This window comes from Emericellopsis atlantica, assembly GCF_019669845.1.
Source record: "Emericellopsis atlantica unplaced genomic scaffold F5Z01scaffold_3, whole genome shotgun sequence".
Taxonomy (NCBI): Eukaryota; Fungi; Ascomycota; class Sordariomycetes; order Hypocreales; family Bionectriaceae; genus Emericellopsis; species Emericellopsis atlantica.
In genome coordinates this window covers 121,466-140,280 of record NW_025764705.1, presented here as the reverse complement: position 1 = coordinate 140,280, position 18,815 = coordinate 121,466, and the positions used below count along the sequence as shown (strand labels likewise).

Genomic DNA, 18,815 nt, shown 5'->3' with positions numbered 1-18,815 from the left:
TGATGGAGCTAGGAACGGCAATCACGCTGGAAACTAAAAGGCATCATACCACCGTTGAATAGGTTGCCATCGCAGTCCCTAATGTATGTGTGACTGACTGTCGCGTAGTGTGGCAAGTCAGATCCGCTTGATACGGCTCTGAGCGACAGGTGACCAGAAGCCACTGTGATTCACGCAGAGGTATGCCAGACATACATTGATGCCTTTGAGACCTCGCAGACCAAAGTTTGCACCCAACGCTATAAAATATCCCCAAGGACCGTGTTCGCCATGTGCATTACCACTCTCTTCACGCACACCGTCTGCAAGCACACCTGGGCTGTCATCACCGAACCATGCGGCCCGGGAATGACATTCACGTCCTGCAACACTTTTAGCCCAGGCGGTAGTCACCTCCACCCAGCGGCAAAACTGTTCAAGACCAAGAGTCGGCCATGCCCAAAATGTAGGCCTTGGACGTTTGACCCGCACATGATGCGAGTGGTGGAAAGCTACGGAGGAGGCATCAAATGGGGCATCGGACCGGAAAAGGATGATCTTGGGTGCGAGGTCAAGTTTGGAAATGCTTGTGTTGTGTTGTGATAGGTAATCGATGGTTCGAGGTCGAGCTTCGGGGTCTGGCCACCAAAGCGATCAACCCACTTCTCATCAGGAAACCTTTAATTTTCATCAACAGCGACTCACCACTAGCAGAACTCCGAATTGCTGCGACACAAATCTTATAATACCACAAAGAAAGACAAGAGAGATTTTACCTGACCGCTTTGTCGAAGTTTTGGACCTTGCCTGGCATGGACCTACCCACGCCAAACACCTCACATGTACCATATGAGCGGGTCTATGAACCAGCCGAAGACTCGTTCCTACTCCTCGACACCTTCTCTCTTGACACAGAACGAGCGTTCCTGCGAGAAAGATTTTCAGAAAATGTGCCACTCGTCGTCGAAATCGGCACGGGCTCGGGCGTTGTGCTAGGCTTTGTCAATGCCCACGCGCAAACACTCTTTGGCACCAGACGGATCCTGACGGCGGGTGTGGACATGAACGCCTATGCGTGCAGGGCCACCGTCGAAACCGCGAGGCGGGCAGAGAGGGACAATCCATCTACACACGGGCTGTATCTGGGCTCGAGCATGGGCGATCTTACCACGTCCATACGAGACCACGAGATCGACGTGCTCATCTTCAACCCGCCCTATGTCCCTACCTCGGAGATGCCTCTACAACCAGACGAGTTCAAGCCAGAGCCGGCACCGAGCCAGCAGCCGTCATTCGACGACGATTCATATCTTCTGTCCCTGTCATACGCCGGTGGCAAGGACGGTATGGAAACGACGGATCGGCTCATAGACTCGCTGTCCGCTATCCTCTCGCCCCAAGGCTGCGCTTACATTCTGTTCTGCGCCCAGAACAGGCCCGAGCAGGTCAAGCAGCGCATACGTGGGTTTGGGCCCGCGTGGAGGGCTGAGACCGTCGGGTCGAGTGGGAAGACGGCCGGGCGCGAGAAGTTGCAAGTCGTCCGTATATGGAGGGAGTCAGACAGTGCATGATACCACCAGCGGGCTGGCTATATCGGGGGAATACATTGTTCTCAATCCAATCCGTGCGGATTCCAATTTCTTTTCTGTCTCTCGTGATGCCCGAATACAAAATGTCCCCAAACGCCAGATGCCATTGTATGAACCACCACCACCACCCACCCCCCCTTGTACCATTCCTGCATCGTCAGATCTCCATGGGCAATCAGCCTCGTCGCCCGCCACGTCCCCTGCCGCGCCCGCGTGGGCCACCGCGTCCTCGGCCGCCACGTCCGCCGCGACCGCCCGTGTCCGCCGCCTCCTTGCGGGCCTTGTTCTTGGGTTTCGGCGCGTCGTCCACCAGCAATGTGTCGAGGGGGAGCGAGTCCGGGAGGATGTAGTAGCGGATCGTCGAGCCGCGAATGTTCATGGTGTCGAGGGAGAGGGGATCTTGACCCTTGGCGGTCATCTTGACGTTGCGCAGGGCTGTGTTCATCTGGGGCGACACGGACGCGATGGTGCCGTGGACGATGGTGCCTGCGTCGGTCAGTAAGTACTTATGGCCTGCACTGGAGAGGCGGTGTTCAAGGGTCGGTTTCCGTACCATTTTTCAGCTCAATGGTCACCGTCTCGTTGGTGCATTTCATCAGGAACCTGGGCGCGCATTGTCAGTTCTGGCTCGGTGCTTGCGGTAGGTGAGCGCTCAGCAAAACTCAATTTGCTAGGTTCCGGGATAGTCTCACCTCACGAGCTTCATTGTGGCGGTTTGATGTCGCAAAGTGTGGGTGGCAGAGAGGTATTAAGTAGGAGTGCGTTATAGCTTGGTCGAGCAATCGCGTTCGTGATCGCAAGGCTGGAGCTTTGTCGCTGCAAATTGTCGGTCGGTACGTCGTAGCTGCGGTCGCCGGCGCATAGCACGTGACGCGGACTAGATGCGGTGGGTCTGTCCCACGACCATGTTGGAGATGATGAATTCACGGACAAGAGGTGACGAGGGAGCGTAGAGATAAATCACAAAGCTCCAGTTTCAAGGTAACTCATTTGTTCAGGCAATTCTAGCAAAACACTTCCGATGCCATAGTCGAGGTTGTAGAACTGGACGATGGACTCCTGTGATCACGTCAAGACCGACAGCTATCATACCCGCAGCGCACCGCATGCAATGAGGAGGAATGAGGCACGACTCAGAAGGCGGGTTTGTCTTTACTAGCAGCGGAGACTCTGGTAGTAAGTACGAGGTAGCTTACGTGAATTCAATAGGGAAAGCGACTTGGATCGTGACGACAAGATTGTGTGGCAGATACTATCTTTATAGAAGCTGGTGGTGGCATAATCTACCACATACGACCATACCCAGTGGAAAATACGGGATCCCGTCCGCTCTCCCATAGTCAAGCCGCTGAGGGGCTGATTAGTAGTTGGGTCGGTGACGACCAGCGAATACCGGCTGTTGTATGTTTTTTGTCTGTCTTTTGATCTTTTTCGTTTTTTTGTGGATTCAGTTGTAGGCTGTGGCTCGTTATTGCATGTGGTGCAAGTCTGACTTTCCGCGGATGTCGAATCCTTATCGATAAGCCCTGGTCATGGATCCTGCCGATCAACATCCGCTTCACCTCTTCGTGACTCTTCCAAACCGATCATACTCGAGTATTTTTCGACGCGATTGGCGCAGGTGAAACATCTCCCTTTGCCTCAGGTTCAGCACCACTTGATTCTGCATTCTTACTGCGCAAATCCGCTCCAACCCCAGTCTTCGTCACCCCGCCACCGACAAGGAGCCCCTCCAACGTTCACACATGCGACGGATGAGCTAGACTTCTTTGCATCGACGACCGAGATCGAGTGCGAGATAAAAGAGCACCACAGTCATGATTTCTGGGCGAGGGGGCTCGGGCGCGCGAGGTGCTCGCATCCGTCCGCCTCGCCGCATTGCTCGCGTAAGTTCCACCAACGTCCCTACACAACCCTTGGCGCACGAAGATCTGGCGTCTCCCTTCCGTCCCATACCTGACCGTGAAGCTGTGATTGAACTTTTCTAACGCTTCGCGCCAACAGCCAAATGCCCCAGCCGAAGGGGCCGATTTCGACGCATGCTGGGAGCTTCTTCGCGAAGCTCTCAGGGACATCCACAACAAGAACTGCAGTCGACTATCGTTCGAGGAGCTATACCGGGCCGCTTACAAGATCGTTCTTAAGAAGAAGGGAGATGAGCTGTACAATCGGGTCACAAAGTTCGAGGAGGAGTGGTTCGCCGAGAATGTCATCCCAAAGATTGAGCAGCTGGTGACGCGGAGCCTGGTCAACATCGGAGAAGACCGCAGCGCGGCGACGTCGGCGAACGAGAGGCGTCAGACGGGAGAGAAGTTTCTCAAGGGCCTTCGAGACACGTGGGACGATCATAACATGTCGATGAACATGACCGCGGACATTCTTATGTACCTTGACCGCGGATTCACGCAAGCCGACCCGAATCGCGTCTCGATCTTTGCCACAACGATTGCCCTCTTCCGAGATCATATCCTGCAGTCCAAGCTGGACGCCACCTCGGATCGGTCCGTGGTCGATATCCTAATCTCGGTAATACTGGACCAAATTGATATGGAAAGAGAGGGCGATGTCATTGACAGGACCCTGATCCGCAGCTGCAGCAGGATGCTGAGCTGCCTCTTCCAAAACCAGCTGGAGAATGAACATGAGAAGCTGTACTTGGTGCTCTTTGAGCCAAAGTTCATCGAGGCCAGCGAAGCCTACTACAAGGCCGAGTGTGAGCACTTGCTGCGGCAAGCCGACGCCAGTTCTTGGTTACGACACACGGAAAGGCGTCTGGGGGAGGAGACGGATCGTTGTGGCACTACCATTGAGTTGGAGACGTTGCCCAAGGTTCACCAAACCATCGACAACCACCTTATCAAGAGTCACCTGGACGAATTTCTGGCCCTCGATGTCACTGGTCTGCGATGGATGATCGATAACGACAAGTTTAACGACCTTTCGATACTCTACCGCCTGGTCAGCCGAATAGACGAGGACAAGACGGCACTCAAAAACATTGTCCAGCGCCGGGTGATGGAGCTCGGGCACGAGATTGAGAAAACCCTCAAAGGCATAGACTTCTCCATGGGCCTAGCGGAGGGTGAAGAGGGTGGCGAGGGCGATAAGAAGCCACTCAACCCCGCCGCGCAACAGACAGCTGCCGCCATTAGATGGGTTGACGATGTGTTGCGGTTGAAGGACAAGTTTGACGCCATCCTCAAGGAGTGTTTCCAGGAGGATCTGGTGCTTCAGGCCGCCGTGAGCAAGAGCTTCACCGAGTTCATCAACGTCTTCAGTCGATGTACCGAGTACGTCTCGCTGTTCATTGACGAGAACCTGAAACGAGGCATCAGGGGCAAAACAGAGGCTGAGGTCGACATTGTGCTGGAGAAGGCCATTGTTTTGATTAGGTACCTCCAGGACAGGGACCTGTTCCAGACCTACTACCAGCGCCACCTGGCCCGCCGCTTGCTGCATAACAAGTCAGAGAGTCACGATGTCGAGAAGCAGATCATCTCACGCATGAAGCAGGAGCTCGGCCAGCAGTTCACCAGCAAGTTCGAGGGCATGTTCCGCGACCTGGTCACATCGTCCGAGCTGACGACGGGCTACCGTGACCACATGAACGTCGCAGGGGAGGGCGAGAAGACCATTGACCTGAACATCAGCGTCCTCACGACCAACTACTGGCCCGCCGAGGTCATGGGCCGGTCCACGCAGATCGGTGCCGAGTCGCGGGTGACTTGCACATATCCCCGAGAAGTGTCGCGTCTGCAAGCAAGCTTTGAGCAGTTCTATCTCTCGAGTCGTAACGGACGAAAGCTGACGTGGATCGGCACGACGGGCAGCGCCGATGTCAAGTGCGTGTTTCCAGCGATTCCCGGTAAGTCGGGCGCGCTGGCCAAGGAGAGACGGTACGAGATCAACGTGCCGACCTTTGGCATGGTTGTCCTGCTTTTGTTCAACGACCTGGAGGACGGCGCATCGCTGTCCTTTGAGGAGATACAAGCTAAGACTAGCATCTCCACTAATGATCTGATGCGCACCCTCACAGCCATTGCCGTGGCGCCCAAGTCCCGGGTGCTCGCCAAGGAGCCTCTGACGAAATCGATCAAGCCTGGCGACAAGTTTACCTTTAACAACTCGTTTCTGAGCAAGACGGTCCGCATCAAGGCACCGTTGATCAATGCGGTGTCCAAGGTGGAGGACAGCACCGAGAGGAAGACGACGGAAGATAAGGCGAACCAGAGTCGCGCGCACGTTGTGGACGCAGCCATTGTGAGGATCATGAAGTACGTTATGTCTTTTGTCTGCCACTGCTTATTATATACTGACCCCTGTCCAGGTCACGCAAAGAATTGAGTCACGCGCAGCTTGTGAGCGAAGTGCTTAATGTGCTCGTTGGTCGCTTCAAGCCGGACGTGTCGCTCATCAAGAAGCGCATCGAGGACCTGATTACACGCGAGTATCTCGAGCGGCCCGACGAGGACGGCGCCCCCTCGATGTACCGTTACGTAGCGTAGACGCATCGCGCAGTTGCTTGTTTCATTCTGGTGCATATAAAAGGGGAATCGGCACGGCGTTGGGGCCTGGAAACGGCATGGAGTCTGTTCAGTCACGACAGCATAGCGCTTTGTACAGTGAGGCTATACAGCATGATACACGCAGCATTGTAATTTCGGCAGCGGCTTCTATACTTAAGAAAGGATAGGCTGGGTCTGCCTAGGTACTTTATGGACGTGAGAATCGAACGTGGATGCCTGACCTCTGGGGGAGAGACTAAAATAGTGATCGGCGAAAAGTGTCAGCCTCAGTGTGCGGATATATCCGAGCGAGCACCGACCGAGCGACCAAGTCCCCAATCCTCGGCGCGTGAACTTCTGCGGTCTCATACTGAGCATTCACACAATTCAACGCGCGTCGGATCTGCTTCCAAGGGTTTGTAGCGACACAAATCCCAAGATGTTCGCCTTTCGACGCACAATGGCCGCAATGGCCCCCCAGGCCTCATCAGCGCTGAAGCAGGCTGGCAAGGTCGTCTGCATCGGCCGCAACTACGCGTAAGCAGGAGAAACATCGTGCGTCGGTCTCATAGTAACTTGACAAATGCAGTGACCACATTGCGGAGCTCAACAACATGAAGCCCAAGCAGCCCTTCTTCTTCCTCAAGCCACCGTCCTCCATCGTCCTCCCCGGCGAGGGCGCGTGTCTCCGGCCCAAGGGCATCGTGATGCACTACGAGGTCGAGCTGGCGCTGGTCATGGGCAAGCTGGTGCGCGACCTCAAGCCCGACGACACCCAGGGCGCGCTGGCGGCGATCCAGTCGTACGCCATCGCCATTGACATGACGGCGCGCAACGCGCAGGACGAGGCCAAGAGGAAGGGTCTGCCGTGGGACATTGCCAAGGGCTTCGACACGTTCCTCCCCATGAGCCGGGTGATCCCCAAGGCGGCGATTGCCGACCCGCAGGACGTCGAGCTCTTCCTGCAGGTCAACGGGGAGACGCGCCAGCAGGGGTCGACGAACCTCATGATCTACCGGATCCCGCGCATCCTGAGCGACATCTCCAAGGTCATGGCGCTGCACCCGGGCGACATTGTCCTCACGGGGACGCCGGCGGGCGTTGGTCCCGTGCAGCCGGGGGATGTCATGAGGGCGGGTGTGCGCGTTGGGGGAAGGGAGATTGAGGAGGGCAAGATTGACATTCCGGTGGAGGAGTCGCCGAGCTCGTACACGTTCCACGAGACGTAGGGGAGGGCTTTTGTGGCACTGTACATGTACTGGGTATATATACAAATAGAGACTTTGATGGCTACAACTACAGATCACTCCAGGTTGGGATCTTGGATGGACCCAAGCTTGGGGGCGGCATCCGCCACCTCACCACACTTCTTGCACGTCCTCTTCTCCTGGTCTTCCTTGAAGGCGTTGACGGCCTGCTTGATCTGGGTGCCGAGATCTGTGCAGTGAAAGGCCGACTCGTCGACGACCTCGCCGCAGCGGCTGCAGTACCAGCGCAGGCGGTCGATGGACTCGGCGGGCCGCCTCTGCTCGATGACGAGGCCGACCGTGTTCGCGAAGCGGACGGGGTTGTGCGGCGTGTTGCCGGGGAGGAGGAACATGTCGCCCTCGCGGATGATAATGTCCCTGAACTTGCCGTCGTCGACGACCTTGAGCGTCATGGCGCCCTTGTACTGGTAGAAGTACTCGGGGGTCTCGTTGATGTGGTAGTCGGTCCGGGCGTTGGGCCCGCCCACAATCTGCGGCGTGTCAGCACAGCTGCGGTGTACCGCGAGATGGGGTTTGACTGACCATGACGGTAAAGTCCTCATTGTACACGCAGTAGTTGTTGATGGGCGGCTGCAGAAGGTGAGAGTTCTCACTCAGCCTGGGGTTTCTGTTAGTGGGCGTGCGGGACACTTGGGTGGGCAGTACCGTACCATTTAGGCAGATTGATGGGAGGGCCGAGCATGGTTGGAATGGCTCTGTATGTGTGTAATGATTCTCAAAGAGTAGATCTTTGGTTTGAGTTTCCGTTGTATTGAAGTGACCTGCGAGATATTCTTGGAGTTTGTCAGCTCGGAATTGACGGGTCCAAGGCATCATCGACCGAAACCAGGTCCGAGGAGGGGTTTGTCTGTATGATGCCGGTGTATGTGACTCAACTTGAACACTATGTATACAGTAGCGAAACCTCGAAACGAGTACTTTTGTTTCCTTCTCGTGTCCCTCATGGGAGCCGCTTTCAGAGTCACAGACGTCAATCTACCTTGCAATAATCATGTCACGCCTATAAACGACTCCTGCGCTAATGCCTTCACGCCACTCTCAGTTACCCGCTCTCGATTTAATCTTTGTATGATTCGTATCTCTGGGGTCCTCTAGATCCCATGGCCAGGTTTTGTGACCTTCGTCTCTTCCCAAGGCCAGCCATCGTAAGTGTCTGCGTCGCGCCAGAAACAGGCGCTGCGCTACAGGGTAAGTAAGGCTAATTAGCCTCGTCCGCCACCTCGAGAAGATACGCACCACGCAACTTACGCCCGTATCATGTGCCCAGACCAGGCCACCTAAACCCCACGCCAGTGCGTGAGCAAGTTGTCTGTCTCAACAATCTGGCCAGCTCCTCGTTCCTCATCTGTCTTCCCCTCCTCTCCCAACGTTGAACACATCCATCCCATCCCATCCCGAACCACCGCACGTATAGAGCACGACCACTGCGCCATGATGGACCATTCTCAGATGGACCACGGTGACCACATGCACGGAGGCCACGGCGACATGTCCAACCAGTGCAGCATGAACATGCTGTTCACATGGGACACGGAGAACCTCTGTATCGTGTTTCGCCAGTGGCGCATCAGCTCGACACCCTCCCTGCTCTTCTCCCTCGTGGCCGTTGTCTTCCTCGCGACCGGCTACGAGGGCCTGCGGGCGCTGTCCAAGAAGTACGAGCTCGCCACCGCGCGGCGCATCCAGTCCATCCCCAGTAAGTAGCACATCCGCCCCCCGCTGTCAGTCAGCCCCCCTTGCTGAAGGGGAATTTTCTGCGTGGTGAAGCTGGAGAGGCATGTACTGAGACGACAGCGTTGGTGGGCGCAGGGCAGAACCAGAACCAGGCTGAGCAGAGGGCGCATCTGATCAAGGGCTTGCTGTACGCGCTGCAGATTTTCTACGCGTTCATGCTCATGTAAGTGCAAGACACACACACCTGACGGACACTACGAACCGCTGACAATGATTCCAAGGCTCATCTTCATGACGTACAATGGCTGGGTGATGATTGCCGTGTCGCTGGGCGCATTCATTGGGTACGTCGTCTTTGGCCAGACAACGTCCTCCACCAAGGACAATGCCTGCCACTAGACCAATATTATTCCCTTATCACGATTCTCTACCATGGAAATGAACAAATAGAACGCTGTCATCATCATATCTTGCCTCGCTCGCTGTCATAGTCCTTGGGCCGATCCGCATGCGCAACCTCCTCAAACACACCGTCCTTGGCCGCAATGTCAATGATCATTCTGTCGCCATAGTCCTCATTGTGCTCCATCTCGGGCGTCTCGGCAAACGCCACACGCGCCGCGTCGAGGAGCACCCGCGCCGTCATCCCCCAGACCTTGAAGCGCCCCTCGTTCGCCTGCTCCTCCTCCAGCTTCCCGGCGAGGTTGCCCTGCCCGCTGCTGCTCGCGCGGCGCGGCGTGGACACGCGCTGGTTGTTGACGGGCACGTGGAAGTTGTGCACGCGCCAGGGGACGTCCTTCCACTGGATCCACGAGCCGTCGTACCACGCACCCTCGGGCAGCGTCTCGCCCTCACCCTTAACGGGGAGGTCGTCGCGCTTGAGGAAGTTGTAAAAGGGCGCGCTGAAGACGGCGGCGACTTCACGCGCGTCCAGGCGGGGGATCATGGCCTCTTCGACCAAGGGGGAGGCGTCGCCTGGTAGCTTTCGGTCGGCGTGGAGAAAGGCGACGACGGGTGTGACGACGAGATGGGTTCGGGCGAGCGCTGGCGGTAGTGTGCAGAGAGGTTCGACTCGGAAGGGCTTCGGCAGGCCGTAGTCGTTTTGGGGGAGGCCAATCTCCTCACTCGCTTCGCGACGGGCGATCTGATCTACGGGATGTCAGTCTTCTAGCCCATTGACATTGTAGAGCAATGGCGCTCTCGTACACGGTGTCTCCTCCGCCGTGTCCGCCTTCCCGCCAGGCAGGGCTGCGTGCCCGCTGAAGCTGCGGAGATTCGCAGCACGCATGGTAATGACGACGCGTAGGTCACCCCACCGGTCGGCGTACAGGAGGATCAGGACGGCGGCGCGCTTCCGGACAGGGAGCGTGTCCCATAGTGGGAAGGGCGGTGGCTTGTATGCGCGAAGACGGGCGACAGCAGCCTATGGCTCGATCAGCTTGCCGTTGCTCAGGTCAGACCCCACCACACCACGGGAGACGCGACGAACGGCAGCGAGGGGATTCAGCGGTGCCATGGTGGCAGCATCGTAGTAGAGGGACGCCTGTGTGGTGTCGTCGCGGAGGGCAGAGAGGGTGGCCCGGATGGCGACCAGGTCCTCTTCTGTGAGGGCGGGGTCTTGGGTAGTCGATGGCGGGTGATGCTGGTCTTGCTGCGCGTCGGAATCAGCAGGCATCGTGACTCCCCGAGTATTGGGGGAAAGTGAATGTGATTTATTGGAGGTGAGGAATTGGAGACGATGGACGAACATCCGAGGTTGGAATCCAAGCCAGTCGGACATGCGGCTATCGATAAGCTCATCGCGGGGGCGGGGTCCGAGGGGCGCCGCCATCGGGACGGACCGACATTCACAACTCGCTCTCTGCGATTTTACTCCTGGATACATACTTTCATTGACTCTGGGTATACTATAGCTACATGTACTGATTCTCTCGCTCATCCTTTACTCCCCATGGCTCGTGCGGATCGCTCTCTTCATCTCCTCTCGCCGCCGTGCCTTGGTACGCTCAGCATGCCACTCCCTAGCCTTCCCAAACAGACTTCTCCCTCCACGTTCCCCAGTCTCCTCATCGTTACCAACACACTTGGCTCCGTTGCAGAAAAATCCTCGGATGGAAGCCATGAGCCTGGCGGCCTCATCGTCCTCCGAGTCACTCTCAAAAGCACTGAGCGGTCGCTCGGGCCCCCACGACGTCTTTGGTCTGGGGGTGCCATCGCTGTGCGTCGCGAGAGCACGCCCTGGCGAGGAGGCCCTCTGTACATGCGAAGGCGTCGAGTTGGGCTTGGACGGCCTCTCGTCCACCATACTTGTCGCAAAACGATGATACTCCCGCGCGGCCCTCTTGTCATAGAACCGCCTCTCGCCAGGGTCCATGCGAGGTCGTGCGTCTTCGTCCTGGGAGTGTACTCTCGATGGCTCGCTGGGTATTCGCGCCCCACTCCGTGAGTCGTGAATGTCCACCTCGCAGCCCATCACCTTGCGCGCCTTGACGACAGAGCGGTGACCTGACGGAGGGTTGACCATGGGCATGGATGCGCGCGTCGGCGTCTGGGGGAGTGGCTTCGCGGTGGGATCCCAACTGATTGCACGCATGGGGACTGGCTTCCGTGGGATGAGCTTGTCCGGTACGGGTGGGCCTTGTGGGAAACGTCCGTGTCCTGGCGTCACCGTCGACGCTGATGGTATTGATGCGGAAACGAGTGTTTCCTGCCTGTACGGGGGCACAGATGACTTTACCATTGACCTCGGAAGAGACGATGGGCTCTTTACACGCAGAGGGCGTGGCAGAGGTGGCAGTGGCCGTGTATCGTATCCATCTGCCGTTGCCGTCCGCTCGTATTCCGCCATGCTGAAGCCGCTGTCTCGATGATCATATGGAGGGATGGCAATCTCCATGCCTTCGAGTGATGGATATCGTGGTGCCATGTCGTCGCAATGATGTATCCTTGTGGTCTTTCCCTTCTTGTCTGTAATGTTCGCTTTCGCAGTCGCAGGTTGCTTGCCTGTCTGATAGTCGTGTTTCATTCCCAACCGGAGAAAAAGGACGTTGACGGCACGAGTGAAACTCAGGGTGAGGTAGCCAGGCAGACCCATCCTGAACAAGTTCCAGAACGCCTTGGGCGGCGTCGTTGTTCACGGCAAAATGGGGGCCTCGTGATCTACTCTTGTTCCGTGACAAGGAGAGAGACGCAAAGGGCTGCGTGTTCGTCAGTCAGATTGGGAAACCTGATGCCCTTGTTCAGAGCGCCAGTGGCACGAGCTCAACCCTAGTTTTTCCCCTCTCGTTTTCTTCTTCTTTTCTTTGATCACTGTTGAGTCATGATCTGTGCGTTCCCCGTGATCATTGTTTGTTTCCTTTAGACCGCGGGCGATTGCCCTCAGGTTCCACCCGAAAATAGACCAAGTCATCATTAATCTGGCGAACGAATGGTCTTACCGTAGTTGAATCACGGCCAGTCCCTTCCAAAAGGACGGCGGTATGCCAGTGCCATGGGCCGTGAACAATAGCGCCTTGCGATATGCAGCGTGAGCAGGCTGACGAGAACAACCACTTTGTCAGGTGTACAAGACGGGGAACCTGAGCCTCCCGGTGATGCACTCATGACGGGTCGAGCATTGTCCGACCTGACAAGCACGGTCCATCAGAGCGGCTTGGGTAACGTGCCATCCAATACCTTCATGTGCTGCCATATCAATCAGCGCTTGCACGTGGGTGCTTTTCGCAGCAAGAGAGGGCGAACAAAGAAAAAATGGTTGAGTAAAAAAAAATCCAGACCCAGAATAACCCCGTCTATGCAGCGCCAAATACACAAGTCTATAAAACCCGACGCGACCTTGGTGGCATGGCCTTCTAAATCAAATCATCGTCGTCGCTGTCGTCGTCCTTTCCCTGGACACTCCTGAGCAAGATATCATCCACCCCCAGGCCGCCGGTCCCACTGTGTCGAAGCCACTCGGCCTCTGTGCGGAAGAAGATCCACACCCATCGCCGGAAAACTTCCAAAAACTCGATCAAGAAGATGCCGCTCTCAAAGTCGCTGAACTTGTCCAGATGCGGACTCAGCTTCATGGACCATGTGCAGCGTAGCATCAGGTCCAGGCCGATCACAACGTAGTAGAGGTTGACGGGTCTGAACATGAGTCTTTCGCGTAGGCCCCATGGGTGATGTGCCGCGGCGCGCTCCCTCTTCTCCGCGAAGAGAGTGAGGTCCCAATCCTTGGCGACGTCCCAGTAGAAGGAGTAGAGCGAGTTGATCAGGACAGCAAACAGCCAGAGCTTATTCATGACCGCCTTGCTGTCCGGGTCGCTGGTGTTGCGCTGCAGTGTGCTTGTGATGATGACGGGAAACGCAGTCGAGTATTTGAGCGCGTTGGCGAGGTGCTGCCCTCCCCAGCCGGTCGACTCCTTGTACGGCGCCCTCTTGACGCGGAAGTACTCGATGATGCACTGCCGGAAGCGGATCAAGCTGGGAATCGCCATCAGCAAGGGCACAAAGACCGTGCCTCCGCAGTCCCGGTCCGGGCGATGAGTAGCCGACCCCCCCGTGCGGAAGAACATGCACATGCTCACGTAGAGGTCTCCCACCACCTTGGCGTACGAGGTGAGCACATCGGCCATGAGGATGTCCCCGAATTTCCCATCCTGCGCCTGCGCGATGCCGCCAATGGCGATGCGTCGAAACGTCGAAAGGAAGCGTCGTCGGCCGGCCGAGGGGAGATCGCGGATCGGCACGAGAAACACGGCGAGCAGCGCGACGAGGTAGGTCAGGGGTAGCCAGTCGTAGGCGATGACGCGCGACGGTATGCGCCACGTCAGCAGCCAGAACAGCGTGATGGAGACGCCAAACAGGCCCGAGAGGACGGTCGCGAGACGGTACGTCGTAAAGTGATGCGGCACGTGGTGCGGCGACGTGCGCGTCGGGTACTTGATGAGCGAGGGCACGTCGATGTTGCAGCGATAGAGGCAGTGCAGGTTGAGGCCCCAGCCCCAGACGGCTACGGCTGTCAGGACGGCACTAGACAGACAGGGAAGTGAGAGGACATACCGAGGGTGACGATGAAGCCGACGCGGTACGGTAGAGGGAACGTCAGGCTGAAGGAGTCGAGCTCCGGCTCTACCGCGGGATCACCGTCCATGCCGCTTGCTGGTCGTCATCGGGCGACTGAGGAGCCAGTCGATAGCTGTAGCGATCGTGTGCGATGAAGAAAGAATTGGGTTTTCGAGGGGCAGCGAGTGTCCTTGACGCAATGGCTTGATGATGGAGATTTTGGTGTGTCCAGGTTCAGGTCCCGAAAGTTTAGCATTGGCCATGACATGAGTCTCCCACTGGCGGGGATCCACATAAATTTGCAGCCAACGTCAGCCTCGTCAGGGGCTGCACACTGTCATCCTCACTGACTGACTTTGACTATGCATCAGCAACTTGGGTATTTAATTGTTGTGCTGACTGTCCTTTCTACCAAAGCCAAAGGCTCTCCACACTGCCAGGCTCACGCTTGGATAGCCCATGATCCTATCATGCAGTCCGTACTTCATAATCTCCTCGCGAATGACGCCTCGCCCACTCCTCCTCTCGACCATCCAGCCTCCGCTTCCCATCTCTAGCCTGGTCGCCTTCTTCTCCCCCTCGAGATCCTCAAAGCTGATCTCCTCACTCGACTTGACGGCGTGCCAGAACAGCTGGTCGCTGTGCGTCCAGGGGATGTCATAATCATCCTCCCCGTGGAGTAGGTTGATGTAGTACTCAGGCCGGGCCATGTCCTCGTTGTGCAGGCGTATAAGCTCCGGCAGTCGCGTCTTGGACGACCACTTGTCCCTGATGAAAGTGTTGAGCAGAGTCAGCAGTCGAGGGAACTTGGCGACGGGCTCCAGTAGTGGTACCGTGCCGGCCACGCGATAGGTGGCCGTCAGAAGCTCGACGTCGGCGAATGGCGCGACAAGCACCATTCCGCTGAAATGGACCGGCTCCTGAAGGTGCGCGTAGTGGTGCGCCAGGGCAATGGCCACGGCCGTCCCCAAAGATTGTCCGAAGAGCACAATTCTCTCTGGAGGGATGCCCACTTCGTCCATCGCCCAGGTCGCCAACCTCTGGCTATCGATTTGGAGACCCTTCTCCGAAGGAGTGCCCGTGCTGGTCCCAAAGCCTCGATAGTCAATGGCGACAATGTGCACTCTGTGAGGTCCCATTGCTGATATCGCCCTGTAGTTTGGCGGCCTGTAGCCAGACCCCAATGTCCCTGCTGCACCGTGGAAGTACAGCACAAGCAGTGCTTCCGGGTCGTCTCTCAATATTTGGAAGCTCTTCCTCAACTTGATGTCCTGGGCCAGTCCAGCCGGCTCACTGAGCAAGTCCTCAGCATGATCCTGCCAGGCTCCTGGCGGGAGAATATGCCACGCGTGCAGTGTCTCGCCATCGGGTGTGTCCAAAGTGAAGGGCGTGACCTGGTTGTGTAGAAAACCCCATTGCTCGGGGAAGTTGACGTCCATCCACCATGTCAACTTGACCTTGTTTAGGTAAATGACCTGGTTTTGCACCGCTGGCACGGTGAGAATGGTTACAAAGGCAGCATAGAGGGCCACCACGCCAGCAAGGGCGTAGATTATTGACTGCAAAGCAGTTGCGGCGGCACCCATCTTGATAGTCACAATTTTGACGACAAAAGGAGTCACCGGCACGACCACAACACATCGACCGCGCGGTAAAATTGAAGTGAGGCCCCAAGTAGCATTTTGGCCCTCGGTTCCTGTGCCATATTCCATGGTCGCGTTCGAAATTGCGTCGTGTAACCTCATCTGCATGACATATGGGGAGGGACATCATCTCTGTATGTGCTTCGTCACAGCTCACAATTCTCGTCTGCGCCTGTCTCCTCGGACAAGCCGAAGCAGGATCGCCTGGCCAAGCTCATTGCCAGCTTCCAGATTGGGTTCTCGTCGTCCAATGCATTGGACGCTTCGCTCAGGGGCTTACTATAGCAACATTAAGCGCTAGACCTCAATACCCTCGCCATTGTCGTCTGCTCACCCATGAAAGCATTTGCAGAGAATCCCCAACGACCGCTTCCCCATGGACCCCTACGGGACGCAGGAGTACTTCCTCTGCTTCGCGACACTCGTCTTCACTGGCCTCCACGTCGCCGGATGGAACATGTCCTTCCCGACGTACACCGAGCAGATCCTCTGGCGCGTCGCGAGCCTGATCCTCTTCGGCGTCACGGCCGCATTCTGGATCCTCGAGACAATGGCTTCATGGGTACGGCTAGGACGCTGGAAGATGCTCTACCTGTACTTCTTCGACCGAGCGGCCATCCCCCGTTTTCGCCAAGCGACCTTTGACCGCCTCGACGAGGAAGAGCAGGAGAAGCCGCGCGATATCAGCACGTTACCGCTACCGTGGGAGTTTTGGAGCATTGCGCCGATCGCCATCTTGTATGGCATCGCGAGGGTCTATCAGCTTGTGGAAGGGTTCATGGAGTTGAGAGAGATTGACGCATCGGCGTTTGTGCACGTTGAGTGGACGCAGTACCTGCCTCATGTCTAATACAGTCAACTTTTTTCGAACTGTAATGCCAGAATGCCCTCTTGCAAAAAGGCCTGCAGGCAAATGGAAACTTCGAGCTCCGTTGTGCACCGCTGCAAGGCTACGTACAACGTCAGAAATTGGACCAACCACGAGGAGCCCGCTGGCCCTGCCAGAACTGCGCAGGCTTCGGGGACAAGCCGAGCTGCAAAATGATACGATGATGCTGTTCATGCACAAGGACCCTTATCACGAGGCCACCAGTCTCAGTGTGCGAACATTGGTGGCTGCCGGGATCACATGGTACAGCAAACCCCACAATCCGTGCCACCACACCATTTCGCAACCTCACATGTCTTGGTCGTCCTCATGGAGCAGGAATGAATGAACAAATGTTATTGACATTGTGGCTGCTATGTTCTGCGGGTGAATTAGAATCGTTAAAGCCGTTCTGCGACTAGCAGACGTGGGGTATCAATCATCGGATCCTCTCCTTCAACAACAACCTGTACAGGCGTCTCCTAACTTACATCCTTGCTCTCCCATCCCTGCCCCTCTCTTTCTATGCGCACTATAACGACGCTTTCTCTCATCTTGTCTCACTCGTGATCTCGACAATGAACTCGGCAATTGCCTCAAAGTAGCCTTCCTCGAGCACACTTGAGTTGTGGTCGCCTCCGGGGAGGGGCCTCCACTTCTTGATGGGGGCAGCGCACAGGTCGTAGAGTTGGCGCATGTGGGTAGGCCTGCCCAGAGTCGGTTAGTCCAAGACGTACGACAAGGTATGCGAGTAAAGTAGGCAGTGGGGCGTGTGATCATCAGACATAAATGGTGATGTAGTTTATAATCAGGACCCGGAGGTTCAGATTTTGTGGGTGTATATGTTCATCACGAGATCAATGGCAGTGTAAGACAAGGGGGGACACTTACGGTACTATCTCATCTTGGAGACCACTCAAGAAGAGCACTGGAACCTTTTTGATGCTGGGCAAAATGCTTTCGCTTCCCCACACCTGGTGGCACAGAAGGGCCAGGTACTTGGCTGGTGGTATGACCGACGGGATGAGCTTGCGCATCGAGAGGAAGGTGTTCTCGAGTACAAGGCCGACAATGTCTCCAGCTTCTTGGTTCTTGGCAACAAGCTTGATGCCAACGGCACCTCCCAGGCTCTGCCCATAGATGATGCGTAGGTGGTCTCGGGTCTCCGCCCGCTGCCTCAGATAGTCTAAGGCAGTTTGTGCATCCACGTTGAGGCCAGACTCGTCTGGCTCGCCTGTGGAAGCACCATAGCCTCGATATTCAAGCATGAACACGTTGCAGCCAATGAGGTTGACAAGCATGCGTGCTATCGGGAGTCGGTGGCCAATGTTGCCAGCATTCCCGTGGAACATGATGACCGTAATGTTCGAATTGCTGCCGCCTCGAGGGCCGCGGATATAGAACGCGGACAGTTTTTCGCCATCATCGGTCGGTATCACGAGCTCTTCAAAGTCTCTGATTCCAAATTGTGATGGTCGGGGTACTTCCGTCCGTGCATTAGGCGGCATGTGCGAGGGATATATGAGGGCTCTGCGAGACACGTGTTAGCACCATTCGGAAACCGCTGTCATCTGGCACATGACATGAGCGCATGGTGGACAAACTTTTGCTTGAAGTAGAGTAGCGTGGTCAGTACCGCAGCGATTCCCTTTGCGAGCACCCGTGTCAGCCGATCCGGGGAGTCGGTGGCGAGCTGCAACGCAGCAGGGGAGGTCATTGTACCGTCGAGGCTATGGCGGGCAGGCGCATGTAGCTGCCGACTGAGCTCAACACCGAGACCGTCTGTTCGAGATAGGAGGTCATTGTAGGTGAGGCAGCGTTCGAACTGGACATGCTGGTACGCTCGGGCATGGAGGGCACACAGTCTAGGTCTGCATGGACGGAGCAACGGCTGCCTGCTGCGAAGCGGATGGGCCACTGCGCTGATGACAGGGCGAAAAGAAAAGAGAAGAAGAGCAAGTAATTGAAAGAAAGACGACGAGAAGGAGAGTTTGGCAATGCGTCAAGGCGTTGCGGTGACAAAGCTGGCGCTATTTGACAAGGTTATCGAGGAGAATTGTTGACCGTTGAGGGGTGCCCTGTAGTGGAAAGCAGGAACCGGCCAACCGACGAGCCATTCGCAGTCGTCAGATCTGACTAAAAGCTCCACTTGTTCTGGGGGAGGAGAATCTCGGAAGCTTCAGAACATTCGGAAAGGCCCATAATTCATCATTTCCACCCAGCCAGAATCACCTCATTGA

General features: G+C 56.5%; 13 protein-coding genes across 13 annotated transcripts; 6 read left to right on the top strand and 7 right to left on the bottom strand.

Annotated features, from left to right (window-relative positions):
• The first annotated feature begins 82 nt into the window (after positions 1–82).
• On the top strand, positions 83–687 carry F5Z01DRAFT_306466 (uncharacterized protein). Its single transcript, XM_046258909.1, has one exon. It carries the CDS (start codon positions 271–273, stop codon positions 580–582), a length of 312 nt encoding a protein of 103 aa, XP_046121776.1. The 5' UTR covers positions 83–270; the 3' UTR covers positions 583–687.
• F5Z01DRAFT_306412 (methyltransferase domain-containing protein) lies at positions 687–1,646 on the top strand. Its single transcript, XM_046258908.1, has one exon. It carries the CDS (start codon positions 792–794, stop codon positions 1,548–1,550), a length of 759 nt encoding a protein of 252 aa, XP_046121775.1. The 5' UTR covers positions 687–791; the 3' UTR covers positions 1,551–1,646.
• Positions 1,647–1,743: 97 nt separating this feature from the next.
• F5Z01DRAFT_741256 (putative small nuclear ribonucleoprotein SmD1) lies at positions 1,744–2,383 on the bottom strand (the record flags this gene model as incomplete). The annotated part of the gene is made up of 3 exons (XM_046266858.1): positions 2,261–2,383; positions 2,122–2,171; positions 1,744–2,054 (listed from the first exon to the last, which is right to left on the bottom strand). Exons 1-3 carry the CDS (start codon positions 2,272–2,274, stop codon positions 1,744–1,746), a joined length of 375 nt encoding a protein of 124 aa, XP_046121774.1. The 5' UTR covers positions 2,275–2,383.
• An 880-nt stretch (positions 2,384–3,263) lies between these two features.
• On the top strand, positions 3,264–6,293 carry F5Z01DRAFT_305926 (Cullin). Its single transcript, XM_046258905.1, has 3 exons — positions 3,264–3,454; positions 3,573–5,842; positions 5,896–6,293. Exons 1-3 carry the CDS (start codon positions 3,386–3,388, stop codon positions 6,071–6,073), a joined length of 2,517 nt encoding a protein of 838 aa, XP_046121773.1. The 5' UTR covers positions 3,264–3,385; the 3' UTR covers positions 6,074–6,293.
• Positions 6,229–7,339, top strand: F5Z01DRAFT_306346 (uncharacterized protein). The gene is made up of 2 exons (XM_046258907.1): positions 6,229–6,610; positions 6,663–7,339. The coding sequence occupies exons 1-2, from the start codon at positions 6,513–6,515 to the stop codon at positions 7,300–7,302; spliced, it is 738 nt and encodes a 245-aa protein (XP_046121772.1). The 5' UTR covers positions 6,229–6,512; the 3' UTR covers positions 7,303–7,339.
• F5Z01DRAFT_305729 (3-hydroxyanthranilic acid dioxygenase) lies at positions 7,340–8,415 on the bottom strand. The gene is made up of 4 exons (XM_046258903.1): positions 8,218–8,415; positions 7,992–8,114; positions 7,864–7,939; positions 7,340–7,811 (listed from the first exon to the last, which is right to left on the bottom strand). Exons 2-4 carry the CDS (start codon positions 8,021–8,023, stop codon positions 7,377–7,379), a joined length of 543 nt encoding a protein of 180 aa, XP_046121771.1. The 5' UTR covers positions 8,024–8,114; positions 8,218–8,415; the 3' UTR covers positions 7,340–7,376.
• Positions 8,416–8,775: 360 nt separating this feature from the next.
• On the top strand, positions 8,776–9,414 carry F5Z01DRAFT_670509 (Ctr copper transporter family-domain-containing protein; the record flags this gene model as incomplete). The annotated part of the gene is made up of 3 exons (XM_046264574.1): positions 8,776–9,037; positions 9,136–9,238; positions 9,297–9,414. 3 exons carry the CDS (start codon positions 8,776–8,778, stop codon positions 9,412–9,414), a joined length of 483 nt encoding a protein of 160 aa, XP_046121770.1.
• A 64-nt stretch (positions 9,415–9,478) lies between these two features.
• On the bottom strand, positions 9,479–10,690 carry F5Z01DRAFT_670508 (NUDIX hydrolase domain-like protein; the record flags this gene model as incomplete). The annotated part of the gene is made up of 3 exons (XM_046264573.1): positions 9,479–10,164; positions 10,222–10,438; positions 10,505–10,690. 3 exons carry the CDS (start codon positions 10,688–10,690, stop codon positions 9,479–9,481), a joined length of 1,089 nt encoding a protein of 362 aa, XP_046121769.1.
• Positions 10,691–10,896: 206 nt separating this feature from the next.
• Positions 10,897–12,304, bottom strand: F5Z01DRAFT_644336 (uncharacterized protein). The gene is made up of 2 exons (XM_046262766.1): positions 12,282–12,304; positions 10,897–12,212 (listed from the first exon to the last, which is right to left on the bottom strand). The coding sequence occupies exon 2, from the start codon at positions 12,107–12,109 to the stop codon at positions 10,958–10,960; it is 1,152 nt and encodes a 383-aa protein (XP_046121768.1). The 5' UTR covers positions 12,110–12,212; positions 12,282–12,304; the 3' UTR covers positions 10,897–10,957.
• A 562-nt stretch (positions 12,305–12,866) lies between these two features.
• F5Z01DRAFT_670506 (EXS family-domain-containing protein) lies at positions 12,867–14,152 on the bottom strand (the record flags this gene model as incomplete). The annotated part of the gene is made up of 2 exons (XM_046264572.1): positions 12,867–14,011; positions 14,062–14,152. The coding sequence occupies 2 exons, from the start codon at positions 14,150–14,152 to the stop codon at positions 12,867–12,869; spliced, it is 1,236 nt and encodes a 411-aa protein (XP_046121767.1).
• A 295-nt stretch (positions 14,153–14,447) lies between these two features.
• On the bottom strand, positions 14,448–15,650 carry F5Z01DRAFT_615920 (abhydrolase domain-containing protein 12; the record flags this gene model as incomplete). The annotated part of the gene is made up of 1 exon (XM_046260885.1): positions 14,448–15,650. The coding sequence occupies one exon, from the start codon at positions 15,648–15,650 to the stop codon at positions 14,448–14,450; it is 1,203 nt and encodes a 400-aa protein (XP_046121766.1).
• Positions 15,651–15,949: 299 nt separating this feature from the next.
• Positions 15,950–17,010, top strand: F5Z01DRAFT_306139 (uncharacterized protein). Its single transcript, XM_046258906.1, has one exon. The coding sequence runs from the start codon at positions 16,084–16,086 to the stop codon at positions 16,555–16,557; it is 474 nt and encodes a 157-aa protein (XP_046121765.1). The 5' UTR covers positions 15,950–16,083; the 3' UTR covers positions 16,558–17,010.
• A 115-nt stretch (positions 17,011–17,125) lies between these two features.
• On the bottom strand, positions 17,126–18,083 carry F5Z01DRAFT_632863 (BEM46 family protein; the record flags this gene model as incomplete). The annotated part of the gene is made up of 2 exons (XM_046261894.1): positions 17,126–17,282; positions 17,467–18,083. 2 exons carry the CDS (start codon positions 18,081–18,083, stop codon positions 17,126–17,128), a joined length of 774 nt encoding a protein of 257 aa, XP_046121764.1.
• Positions 18,084–18,815: the final 732 nt, after the last annotated feature.

Excerpts from the sequence above, each read along its gene's own strand:
- F5Z01DRAFT_306466 (XM_046258909.1), top strand. The coding sequence starts at position 271 with ATGTGCATTACCACTCTCTTCACGCACACCGTCTGCAAGCACACCTGG.
- F5Z01DRAFT_306412 (XM_046258908.1), top strand. The coding sequence starts at position 792 with ATGGACCTACCCACGCCAAACACCTCACATGTACCATATGAGCGGGTC.
- F5Z01DRAFT_305926 (XM_046258905.1), top strand. The coding sequence starts at position 3,386 with ATGATTTCTGGGCGAGGGGGCTCGGGCGCGCGAGGTGCTCGCATCCGT. Across the intron at positions 3,455-3,572 it reads CGCCTCGCCGCATTGCTCGC|CCAAATGCCCCAGCCGAAGG; the intron begins GTAAGTTCCACC and ends TCGCGCCAACAG. Across the intron at positions 5,843-5,895 it reads GCCATTGTGAGGATCATGAA|GTCACGCAAAGAATTGAGTC; the intron begins GTACGTTATGTC and ends ACCCCTGTCCAG.
- F5Z01DRAFT_306346 (XM_046258907.1), top strand. The coding sequence starts at position 6,513 with ATGTTCGCCTTTCGACGCACAATGGCCGCAATGGCCCCCCAGGCCTCA. Across the intron at positions 6,611-6,662 it reads TGCATCGGCCGCAACTACGC|TGACCACATTGCGGAGCTCA; the intron begins GTAAGCAGGAGA and ends TGACAAATGCAG.
- F5Z01DRAFT_305729 (XM_046258903.1), bottom strand. The coding sequence starts at position 8,023 with ATGCTCGGCCCTCCCATCAATCTGCCTAAATG. Across the intron at positions 7,940-7,991 it reads CCCATCAATCTGCCTAAATG|GCTGAGTGAGAACTCTCACC; the intron begins GTACGGTACTGC and ends CAGAAACCCCAG. Across the intron at positions 7,812-7,863 it reads ATGAGGACTTTACCGTCATG|ATTGTGGGCGGGCCCAACGC; the intron begins GTCAGTCAAACC and ends GACACGCCGCAG.
- F5Z01DRAFT_644336 (XM_046262766.1), bottom strand. The coding sequence starts at position 12,109 with ATGGGTCTGCCTGGCTACCTCACCCTGAGTTTCACTCGTGCCGTCAAC.
- F5Z01DRAFT_306139 (XM_046258906.1), top strand. The coding sequence starts at position 16,084 with ATGGACCCCTACGGGACGCAGGAGTACTTCCTCTGCTTCGCGACACTC.